This window comes from Fusarium oxysporum, genomic scaffold (genome assembly GCF_000149955.1).
Source record: "Fusarium oxysporum f. sp. lycopersici 4287 supercont2.48 genomic scaffold, whole genome shotgun sequence".
Classification (NCBI taxonomy): Eukaryota; Fungi; Ascomycota; class Sordariomycetes; order Hypocreales; family Nectriaceae; genus Fusarium; species Fusarium oxysporum.
In genome coordinates, this window is record NW_017264850.1 from 124,263 (window position 1) to 136,315 (window position 12,053).

General features: G+C 40.8%; 4 protein-coding genes across 4 annotated transcripts; 1 reads left to right on the forward strand and 3 right to left on the reverse strand.

The window, feature by feature from the left end:
* Positions 1-3,542: 3,542 nt before the first annotated feature.
* On the reverse strand, positions 3,543-5,153 carry FOXG_17389 (uncharacterized protein). The gene is made up of 7 exons (XM_018397392.1): positions 4,966-5,153; positions 4,838-4,917; positions 4,637-4,785; positions 4,181-4,587; positions 4,078-4,130; positions 3,893-4,020; positions 3,543-3,833 (listed from the first exon to the last, which is right to left on the reverse strand). The coding sequence occupies exons 1-7, from the start codon at positions 4,989-4,991 to the stop codon at positions 3,735-3,737; spliced, it is 942 nt and encodes a 313-aa protein (XP_018258374.1). The 5' UTR covers positions 4,992-5,153; the 3' UTR covers positions 3,543-3,734.
* A 157-nt stretch (positions 5,154-5,310) lies between these two features.
* On the forward strand, positions 5,311-6,732 carry FOXG_17390 (uncharacterized protein). Its single transcript, XM_018397393.1, has 3 exons — positions 5,311-5,513; positions 5,570-6,273; positions 6,328-6,732. Exons 1-3 carry the CDS (start codon positions 5,505-5,507, stop codon positions 6,377-6,379), a joined length of 765 nt encoding a protein of 254 aa, XP_018258375.1. The 5' UTR covers positions 5,311-5,504; the 3' UTR covers positions 6,380-6,732.
* Positions 6,733-7,455: 723 nt separating this feature from the next.
* FOXG_17391 (uncharacterized protein) lies at positions 7,456-9,448 on the reverse strand. Its single transcript, XM_018397394.1, has 5 exons — positions 9,216-9,448; positions 9,096-9,163; positions 8,802-9,052; positions 8,547-8,746; positions 7,456-8,483 (listed from the first exon to the last, which is right to left on the reverse strand). The coding sequence occupies exons 1-5, from the start codon at positions 9,313-9,315 to the stop codon at positions 7,639-7,641; spliced, it is 1,464 nt and encodes a 487-aa protein (XP_018258376.1). The 5' UTR covers positions 9,316-9,448; the 3' UTR covers positions 7,456-7,638.
* Positions 9,449-10,176: 728 nt separating this feature from the next.
* FOXG_17392 (uncharacterized protein) lies at positions 10,177-11,826 on the reverse strand. Its single transcript, XM_018397395.1, has 3 exons — positions 11,493-11,826; positions 10,776-11,443; positions 10,177-10,720 (listed from the first exon to the last, which is right to left on the reverse strand). Exons 1-3 carry the CDS (start codon positions 11,527-11,529, stop codon positions 10,376-10,378), a joined length of 1,050 nt encoding a protein of 349 aa, XP_018258377.1. The 5' UTR covers positions 11,530-11,826; the 3' UTR covers positions 10,177-10,375.
* Positions 11,827-12,053: the final 227 nt, after the last annotated feature.

Consider the following 12,053-nt stretch of genomic DNA (forward strand, 5'->3'; position numbering starts at 1 on the left):
TCGCTTATCATACACGTTATTATAATATTCTTTATTAATATAAACTCTTTTATATATACTAAGTCTTATTTAAAAGTTATAATACTTAATTATATATATAAAATAAATAAATATAAAATACCTCTTTTTAATATTATTAGTATTAATACTTATAAAAAGAGCTTTTATATTATATTTATATTTATAAGTAGTAAAGAAAAAGTAAACTATCTCTAGGTTCTTTTTTACCTATAAGAGGTATATAAAGTATAAGAAATAATTCTTTCTTTTATAATACTTATAAATTAATATCTTACTTATATAAATATAATTATAAATATAGCTATCTTTCCTAAGCTAATATATCTACTTTATATCTTTTATATTAATTAAGCTATCTTAGCCTATTATTAACTTTATTTTATAAGAGGCTTAAATAACCCCTAAGGGCATAATAAATAAGTTAAGTTCTAAAAGAACTTTAATTAAATTATAAGCTTAGAGACTTATATTATTTATAAGAAATAACTAAAGAAGTTTAAAGATATATATATCCTAGGCTATTATAATAAAGTAGGTTATATTATAACTACTTAGCTTAATCTATATAAAGAGAAATTTATAAAAGCTTAAATAAGAAATACCTTTTACTTTAATTATATAATAATATTATTAGCAGAGGGCATATATAATCTTATTAAGAGATACCTAAATAATAACTAAGCTAATTTCTTTAAGTATTAATAGTATATTAAATAAGCTATAAATAATTAGCTACAAGGCCTTTATAATAGCCTTACTTATAATAATATTAATAAGCCTATTATTTAAAGTATTTAATTATCTTAATCTTTATTTAATATTATTATTAGTTAGGTCTCTTATAAGGCTTTACTTAAGGTTAAAAAGTAAGCTAAATACTTAAAAGCCTATATATCTATATATATATAACTATTTAATAATTCCTTTAGTTTATTATATACTTATATCCTTAAGCCTTTACTAAAGAATAGTCTTTATTTCTAACTAACATATATAATAAGTAAGTATGTCATCTAAGTAAGTATGCCACTTTTTCCTCCTATACCTAACCTTCTAATTAATAAATTAATTTATTAACTACCAGATATATTAGACCTAAACTATAAGGCTAGAATACTTCTTGCCCTTTAGGCCCTTTAAAATAACTAAAAGCTAAGTATCTAATGCGCTATAGATATATATAAGGTTAATTATATAATATTATATTGCCGTCAGAATGGCATTAAATCTTAATATAATTCTATCCTAAAGTTATACTAACTATCTAATCTAGAGGAATAGATTATAGTTTAATTTATTCTTAACTTAGATTTATAAGGATTTCCCCTGCAACTGCATTTTATTAAAGAAATAGCTAACTAATTACTTACTAACTATAATATACTACTAGTTAGTAAGTGCTAAGCTTATAACTTTATTAGAGGGCATTATAACCTAAAGATGCATTATTTTTATAAATATAACTACTAGAGAGCTAAATATAAAGATCTAACTATTATCTATAATTAGTTTTAACTTATAGTAAATATAATTATAAAATATAATATTTAATTAGATAATATCTATAACTTTAATAAGACTAACTTCCTTATAGGTATAATTATAAGTAGAATAGTTATTATAGGTTTAGAAAGATATAAATAACTAAAATTAATATAGCCTAGAAACTAGGAATAAATTATAGTAATTTAGGTAATTAATATAAAAGGCTAGGTAGTTTAGCTATTTATTATAGGTGCAGGCTAATATTACCTTACTAATTAATACTAAGAGAGTAACCTCTTAGGCAATTAGGTAATTATAACCTCCTAAAATAGCTAGACTAATAATAAGATAGGCTTTAAGTAGCTAAAGCACTTTAATTAATATATAAATAAGTAATTAGTTAGTTACTATTATCTCCTAATCCTTAATAGGCATAAAAGCTACTACTTTATTAACTTTAAGAGATATTATAAGGATAACCAGATTATTATACTTTATATACCGCCTTACTTATCTTATCTATTTTAGCCTCTTAATATTAGGTATTTTAGCCTACTAAAGAAGGCTTATAGTTAAGAAATAGAGTATCTAATTAGATATTTTATTATCTATATTTTAAAGACTAAGTTCTTTTTGGCCTTTTATATTACTTACTAAGCTATTATAATAAAATAAAATATTAGGTTATCTTTTAGAGGGGCCAGGCTTATCCCTCTTAACCCAGAAAGTATAGTCTTAAAGCTTAATATGCAGCTATAGACCCTAATGCCGGTTAAGGAGGAGGCCAGGCCCTTAACCTCTTAGGCTTTAAAGACCCTAAAGATAGTACTTAAGGCTAAGTCTTAGTCTAAATACCTTAAGAGATAAATCAGAAGGCATTAAAATAGCTCTCTAGAGTTAATTATTATAGCTATAAAGTCTCTTAAGAAAGGGATAAAGGCAGTTATATATAAGGTTACCTTACTAGTTACTAAGAATTAAGACCTTCGGCAGGCAAATAAGATACTAAGCCGGCGCTATAGGGTAAAAAGGACTAGACTATAGAAAGGAGAGGCTATAACAGTAGATCAAGTAAGGCAAGCAATTAATCAGATAGATATAGATGCGCAGGTAGTTATAGAATTATCGAGAAGTAGTAGTCGAGGAAGGTCGGTCAGGCCGGGCGTTCAGCGATATAGTATATGCGGCAAGCCTGGGCATAATGCAAGGACCTATCAGGTAGTAATTAAGACCTCTAGAGATAAGCATAGTAAGTAGTTTTAATTAACTAAATAGTTTATAGTGTTTTTATTGCGATTTCTATCTAGAGGGGTAGGGAAAAGTGGCATACTTACTTAGATGGCATACTTACTTATTATATATGTTATTATAATTAGTATTTTATATTTTAAATTTATTAATCTAATTATAAATTTATTTTATAGACTTATTATAGAGTTGGGATTAAGATAACTATAGATTTAAAAGTAGCTTGCTAAGTCTGCCTGTTTTACTGGCCTTATTCTATATTATAAACCTGCGGAAGCCAAGTTATGTATTAGAAATCACAGAAGATAAAATAGAAAAGAATATTCTATATTTATAAAGGCGTATATAAGGCATAGCAAAACTCTCCATAGCCGCAGAACTGCATTTAGTCTATCCTGGTGAGATCGATTTAGTTACTAGGTATGGTATATCTTAGAGGAATTTTGAGTCATAATGAAGGGATTTAGAGGTTAAGGGATCTGAAAAGCACGGCGTGGCTGGTATGAATTGGATGTCCCATAGAGAATTAGGAAGAGCATTATGTTTAACAAAATATATATTAAAGGGGGGCTCATCAAGTTCGATGATGGCCATGGCACCAGTTCATACCACGTTGTCTTTCGCGACCTTCAAGGTGTCGGCATCTTCCAAGGTATTCATAGGACTAAAACTGGACAAACTACGCCTCTTCGGCGACGAACTTAAACTTCACAGTCAGGTAGTCACACAGAGTAGGGCTACCCTCCATGTAATACAGCTTGATATTAGTGGGATAATATTAGTAAATGGGCGTTTGGTGTTCCAGTCTGATGCAGGATTGGTTCTTAGTAGTATCGAAAAATGTCAGAGAAGAGACTCAATTAGATGTGAAGAATTATAAATAGCAGTAGGTGAAAGATCAGGCTAGTAATTCTTATTGCTCGGCTTGGTTCTCTTTAAGCCCATAACTCCCAACCCGGGGGCCTGTAATTTCACTGCTTCTACGCTGACTCCTGAAACTTCTTCATCACCTCATCGTGGCTAGCCGGCATAAGAGCACCTTCTGGGGCAGGATTCTTGCTCTTAAAGTAATCGCTCATCTGTTAAATGTCAGCAATATAAACTTTATCAAACGCACTTGGGATAAGTGGCAACTGACCTCTGCCATGGTGACCCATTCGACACCTTCATGCTTGTTGATGTGCTCGATGATGCGTTCGTGCATCAAGAGAACGTGGGGTCTGCCTGATACATCGGGGTGGATAGTCATGGGGAAGATGAATTCGTCTATAGAGCGTTAGTAAAACGAAAGATTACATCCATCAAGCTTGGTGGTTCACTGACCATATTCCCGGTAGAAGTAATCGAAGTGGTCTTTCCAGATATCTTCGACATCTCTGTATCTTCTGTCAGTTCCAGTTAACAACTAGCATCTGAAAAGTCTTGCCTCGGGTTGACCCATCCATGTGAGTTTGGGGAGTTCTTGATGAACATCATGGGCGGTAAGTCATCTATGTACCAAGAGCCAGGTATTTCGACCATGCCCGTCTCTTTGCCCTTTTGCAGTGGCTTCATCCACTCCTCGGCCTTCTTCGTGTAATCAATCTTGGTCCATGAGTCGCCTGTCCGCAACCAGTATGCCTGACAGTCGTGATGAGACATTGAGTGGTCATACTCGATTCCGTAGCTAAGCATCAACTCGGTCCCTTCTTCACTTGTCTCCCACCAAGGCGCTACGCTTCCCTTAGGCGGCTTTCCGCAGAAGTCGGTAAGTAACTTCCATGTCTTGTGCAGAACGTCTTTTTGCTGCTCGAAAGTCATGTCCACGGGGTTTTCGTGGCTGTAACCATGTAGCTGTTCTCACTTAGTGGAATGCCTATAATTTGTACAATTTTATGCTTACACCTATCTCATGTCCAGCATCTCGGACCATAGCACACTCTTCTGGAAATGTTTCCAGGCTGTGTCCAGGGATGAACCATGAGGCTTTGATGTTGTACTTCTCAAATAGCTTCAACAAGCGTCGGGTACCAATTGTCCCCGCCCAGAGGCCTGTTCAGCAAAGAATTAGCAGTGAAAATATGATGCGCGTTGTTTTGCTGACCTCTGCTAATGTCGCTTGTGCTGTCTTCGCCTCCATATGATCCCAACCAACCGGCTACGGCATCGATATCCACACCGTAGCTGGTACCCTGGTTAGTGAAATGTTCATTGGTCGAATGCAATCCTTACCAGACCAAAACCTTCTTTTTACCCATTTTGTTCAAGTAATTCTCAGTAAAATAAATAGAATATGCCTAGGAAATGCACTGTCCACGTCAACTCTTTACAACTCGGTCAGGTCTAATGCCATATAACTTGAGCTCAGAGATACTCCCAGAACGCGGGGTTCTTGTGTTACAGCACCTTGGAAATGGGACATACCCCCACTTACTCCCTGATCGGTATCAGATTACTTCCCGCTGGCGGTATCAGACGTTATCACAAGTGGAGTCTGTGAAAGCGAGCCGTTGCAACCCCCACCCCCATTCTTGAACTCAGTTTTCGGTACGAGGTTGCAAGTCGAATCGGATAGCAGTCCGTCGTATGATGGCCCGTCAGACTTTGGAACTCTATCGTAGAAAGACACCCAGTCTCGTGATTCATTACAAAGGTAATTTGACATGTATGTGAGTTCTTACACTGAACATCGCAGGCGTCAAATCATTAAAGCTTCTTTCACATTGCGATACTTTTAATCTCAACCAATTATATCGTATATCTTGTTCAAAATGTCAAAGGTCGGTTACTTGGGACCAATTATGTTCCCAGATCTTGTGCTAACATCGTCTCGCAGTTCTCACTGGCTGGCCGCTTAGCCATTGTTACTGGGGGAGGTCGAGGCTGCGGTTTCGCGTTTGCCCAGGGGTTGGCCGAAGCCGGTGCCGACGTTGCCATTTTCGACGTGATTGAGCCCTCTGCTCCTGAAGTCGAACAGATGATTTCCAGCCACGGGGTCCAGATCAAATCTTACATTGTGGATGTAACCGCGTTGTCGAGTTTAAAAGAAGGATTCGCCGCTGTGGCTGCAGACTTCGACAACAGGCTAGACATCCTGGTTGCATGCGCAGGGGTCAACAAGAATGTGCATTTCCTCGACACAGAAGAGGAAGACTTTGACAAGTTATTTGCCGTCAATGCTAAAGGTGTTTACTTCTCTGCAAAGCTGGCAGCTCAAGCCATGATCGGAAACGAGACCAAATGCGGAAGTATTATTCTCGTGGCCAGTATTGCTTCGCATATGGCTATTCGATCACAGAGGTCGACAGCTTACTGTGGTACCAAGGGTGCAGTGAGAGCAATGGTTGCTCCAATTGCTGCAGAGCTTCAAGAGCATGGGATCCGAGTAAACTCAATCAGCCCCGGCTATGTCAAGACAGCGATGACAGCACCATTCCCGGACTTAATCGAGGGATGGAAGGACGAGATCATGAACCGTCGCGTCGCGGAACCTGACGATATCAAGGGAGCCTGTGTCTTCCTGGCCAGTGATGCCAGCGCGTAAGTTATTGCCACCGCCTTCTTGAACTGCCAGTTATACTTACCAATCACCAGGTATTGCACGGGCTCCGATATTCTTGTTGATGGAGGTGTCACAAAGTGGTAATGTCACTATCCCTACCTCTCCGGAATTGCAAAGGGAAAAGCAAAGAAATACAAAACTCTATTATTATTATTAGCCAGCACTTGAACGTTTGAGGCATGTAGTTCGTGGCGCACTGCGGCAACGGTTTTAAATGTTCTAGACCAGTCTTCTGGATATGAGTCCCAATGTTGCCGTATGGCAAACCCTGTAAACCTTACATGCCCCCGACATCAACTGAGGAATTGACAACGCTGGCATGCCGGGTAGAAGCTGGATTATAGTCTGTTGATATGATATAGGTATTAAAATGTCTTGCAACATATTACTAAAGGTATTGCAAACACTCTTTTTGTATTGAGTTTTATTAAATCGCGATCTTGTTGCATCCCTTAAAACACAATTAGAAGTGGTCTGTTCTTATCTTAGTTTACACGCCAGCTTTCAGACGATGCAACCATATATGCCTGCCTTGTCAGGGACACTGGTCAGTCTTGAAGCAGCTATAAAGCTTAAATAATCTAAGCAAAGGATAAATACGAGTTTAAGATGATTTACTCTTACCCAAGGAAAAGGGCTAGTCTCAGTATCGCATGCCATGTACTAGGAATTCTTTGCTTTAGATATGGAACATAATGAAATTCTTACTATCTTTATTTCACTATTAAACTCGTCACGCAACCATTTTCCAATCTTCACAATCATACTCTCTCTATACTCTCTCGTCAATCCTCGACTTATCAATCACTATGCGAACCATTGCAGTACTCGCTCTCTTTGCACCACTGGCAACTTGCACCATATATAACATTACAGGGTCATGCGATAACAGCGATATCGGCCTTGTTTGCGTGATTACGACCAGTGTAGCTAACCCAGCCAAAATCTGCAATGGGAAGGCTGGGACGTATGCAGGAGATGGAATCAATGGGATGACGAGCTGTACTGGCATTGGTTCTCCTTGCACCTATGTTTGGAGATGCTAGACATTGTACCTTCTCATCAAATTGGTCAGTCTCGAATCGAACACCTCGTTCACATACTAATTCTTCACACCATAGTCTCAACACTCCCAGCAGTCTATATCATGACAGCGACAATCAGGAAGACGGACGATTTATTGGTTTAAATTCTGGTATATGTCGAGCTAAGAGGCCCGGCTCCGGCCCACCCATGGCGGAACTAAAAGTTATATCTTTCTGGACTATCTTGTTGTATACTTGTTCATCTGAATCAACTCACTTGTTTTTGACCCTTTCCCTACGCCATAAAGCTTCTTAGACTCACACAAAGTACCTCCAACGTGGATCTTGTTCACCATGTGTGATTTCGGAAGTAGCAACATCCTCAGCCTTCAGGTCAACACCTTGTGCCTCGTTTTTCACACGGTTCTGCTTCCTCATCCAGAATCCCAATCCCAATGTGAAAAGAATGCAGGTGACATTGCAAGCAGCTGTGCCAATCAGGGTTGGTGCATAGCGAGGTGCATAAGTTGTTCTGAACGTTCCAGCGGATAGAATGCCACCAAGGTTACCGAGACCTACGAGCAGACCAGTCGTGGCGGCTCGTGAGTTCTCACTGAGATTGTTGTTGTTGTGCCAGCTGTGAACTAGACAACTCGGGATATATGCCCCAGCACACAGCATAAAACAGGCGAAATAGGCCACTCCAATGTGCGCTTCAGCATCAATGATGGCGAGGATGAGTAAGCCAACGAGACTTGTAGACAGACTGCCAACAATATGCAGTGTTCTTTCTCTGTTGCGATCAGAGCTCCAGGTAACTGCGAGAAGAACCAAAAATCCTGCAACGTTGGGAGGCACAGTCAGAAGGTTCGTGATTACCGTGTTATATCCTAAACGACGGATAATAAGTGGCAGGAAATTGGAGGTAGTGGAGAAGGCGACGGGGTATGTCAGGCTGATGACACACCATACAGCGAATCTCCAGCTGTTCCAGCTCTTGAAGCATTCTTTGAGATTAAAATCTTCGCCAATAACTCCACTCCCATCGCGGAGAGCTCTTTGTCTCGCAACATGCTTTTCTTCTTTTGTCAAGAACCAGGCACTTTGCGGGTCGGCGGGAAGCCACCAAAAGGCAAGGATTCCCAACAACACAGTCATTGTACCTGAGATTCCCCCTGGTCAGCAAGGAATATTCTCAGTTCCCCCTTGCAGCACCTTTGGCTTACCTTCGATTAAAAATAGCCACATCCAACCATGAATATGGGATACCTTGATCTGGAAGACTCCAAACGAAATCAGACCCGAGAAAGCACTAGCAAGCAGCGCACTGCCAAAGAAGATCGCGATACGAAAGCCAAGTTCGCCGCGCTGGTAAAACAGTGTCAAATAAAAGACCGCACCAGCAAAGAAACCGGCTTCAAAAGCACTGTGAGCTGTTAGGACAAGTTCATAATTGACATACGGAGGTTGTTACAACTTACCCCAACAGGAGACGGATGGCCAACATGCCTGCAAAGTTCTTACAGGCAGCTTGTAACAAGGCCATGGAACCCCAGCCGACCATGAGGGACGGCAGCATGATTCTACCAGAGAATTTCTTCAGAAGAAGGTTAAGTGGAAGATCGCAGAGACCATTTGGCACATAAAAGAGGAGGATTAAAAGTGAGAACTCTTCGCCCTTGAAGTTGAGGTCTTTGCTCATTCCATCTGTCTCGGCGTTTCCCAGGTTACTCTGTTTCGTTAGAAGAGTCACTGGTATCTGGGGCAAGACTTACTCTGTCAACAGCATTGAAAAAGTACATGACGCTCAGATATGACAGGAGCCATGCGTCCATCTTGCGCACTACCCAATGTCAGCAGGGATTATTTCACGGGTTCTTTTCAAGGCCACTGACGGTAAGATCGCTCAGCAGCTGCATCAACAACAATCTGGGAACCGTTCTCCTGGTCAAAGGCCAGAGACTCATGATGTTTGTGCTTATCGTCGGAAGCCATTGCGATAATGCGGTTGTCAGTTATCCCCAAGTGGTTTTTGCATGAATGAAGTTGTTGCTTGCTGGTAACGCATTACTCGTCATTGCGCAAGTGTTGACCTTTCTATATCCAGGCCACTGGCTGTATCATTGTGATATCTGCAACCGGGACCACGATCCGTAAGCCAATGATCTTGAATCTCTGCGGAGGGGAAACGACTCTATCTCAGCCAGCACATTGGAAGTGGGCTTCATATGAGGTATTCGTACCCAGTACATCCATCTCAATCGGTTAATATAGCTTCTTTTGGTACCATTTACTTGGCATACTACAGTAACCTACCATCAAAAATGGGGGCACCTGGTGTAGGATCGTCTCATCCGACAGCTTTATCTAAGTGGGGAATAACATGGGAGATAATCAGGAGCCGTCCCAATGGCGCTTTTACCCCCTCCTTATCCCCATCCCAACCCACATATGTATCTATCCGGGAAGCTCACCCGCGATGCCTCATGAGGGGACTCTTCTGGACATGGTTCTTGTTCAGTCGGTGCGAGTTCTCTTGATGTTATCGTATCAGATGTGATTGCAGGTTAATGAATGGCGGCATGAAACCCACTATGATCGATTTTAATTTATGAACCTCTTGTTCTCTATTGTGAGTGTAGTAAAAAAAAAGTCAAGCAGGTTGTTTATGAGCCGGATTTGAGGTAAATGGAAAAGCATTTTTTGTCAATTCCCTGCAGTGCATCGATAGATAGAGTCCTCGACGGATGAAACGCTGGATTTTCTACTGCTGAAATTTAAGCTATCGCTTCAAGATCTACAAGGGACCAAGCGCTGAGGAGATGGCGCAAATAGATCAGGCAAACCCGGCAAACCCAAGTAAGCGCCCTCTTTAGCCTAGGGTTCATTATTTTGAATGCATCTATGACATTTTGCATCGGAACCGGTTTGTTAAACGAACCATTCATTCAATAGCCAAGACTTGTAACGGCATACGAGTAGTAATGATACAATGATACTGGGACCTGTGGCTGAGAGCTTGTATCACCACATAGAACTTAGATACAATGATACATCAAGCTGCGACCTGCTGAAGAGGTGTACTTTCCACCTTGCTCTCAGCCTTCTTCTCCAGGCCCTGCTTGTACAATTGAGCTCTTCCGTATGACTCCGCATAAGATGCTGACACGACCTCCTCGACAGTAGCTGGCTTGAACTTGGCCGCCTCCCCAGGTGATTTGCAGGTTGGGATGCAGTCTACAACGTAATCGGGATTGCCAGATACAAAGACTGGGATGGAGTATCGCTCTTTACCAGTCTTGTTGATGACGCGATGGACGTTGCTCTTGTACTTCTCATTTGTCCATCGAGCCATCAGGTTGCCCAGATTAACAACGAATGCTCCCTTGGTTGGCTGGACCTAATGAGGATTGTCAGACTTGCCTTCTTCTAAAATCAGTGGCGTCGAGACTTACATCAATCCAGGTGTTGTTCTTCTGATCCCAGACTTGGAGGCCATCGACATCATCTTGAAGAAGCATTGTGATAGCACCGAAATCGGTATGGGCTCCAATACCTCGAGTAAGCTTCTCGTCAGCATCTTTAGGTTGAGAAGGATAGTGCAGGAGCCGCATGTTAGCAACAGCACCATCCAGGAAGTCACTGAAGTAGTCCTCCTTGAGGTCAAGGGAAAGTGCTAGTACCCGCATAAGATCAGAGGCAAGGTTCAGTGTTGACCTGTAGTAATCCATGGTCTGGTACTTGAAGTCCTCCAAATCGTCTCCCAGGGCTTCTGGCCACTGGTTGGGGCCACTGTTGAGCTTCTTATTGACAAAATAGGGGTGAGACTTGGGAATCTCTTCGCCAATGTAGAAACCCTCTTTGAGTTCTGGCTGCGTGCCCTCCTCAAGAATCTGTGACCTCAGCATCTCATAACCACGGTTCCAAGTGTTGTTATTCTTGGAAACCTTCTCTTTTTCCTCCAGAGGGAGGTTGAAGAGCTTCTTGGCACACTGCAGGGCTTTGGCTTGCTTGTCCACAGGAACAGAATGCCCCAGGATCTGGAAAAATCCATTGTATAAACAGCTTTCACGGACCTGGTCTACAACCTTCTTCTTCTCAGCTGGGTCTTCTGAGTAGAATCCTAGATCAGTTAGACTGGGAGCTGAGAAGAGTCAACGGTCATCGCTTACCAGAGAAGTCAATGATAGGAATCTCAAGCTTCGCCATGATGAATTGTAGCTTTCGGGTTTATTGCAGTCTCGATTAATAAAAGTCAGCGTGTTGGGCAATGTGGCAGAATATTAGACAGATGATGCCAGATATAATTCCCAAAAGACTAAATTTATCTACATTAATGATGTTGAGGTAAAAATAACCCACTCTGGGAGCGAAGCTTCCGACTCCAAGCTGCTTGCTTACTGTTGAAGATCGGAGATTCGGAGACCTCCGGGATTACCCCCAACTTTGCATTGTGAGCATAACTTGCATTAAACTGAGATAGGCTTGAATGCGGGGGTTGTGCGCCGTACCCACCCTTGACTCTCAAAAGTGGGCGCGCCATGATAACGTTTGCCGGACTGCCAAGGTGCGAATTGCCGGCTATGATCGGAAATTGCCTGCTGAAGGAACAAAGGGTGACCAAGTTCATGACCAACCAAGCTTGTCGGTCCATTGCGAAGCAAGACATCAATAGATGAGGCTGTGTCGGAAGTTGGCCCTTAACTTAGTAAGGTTTTCGCCGAAAACGAGAG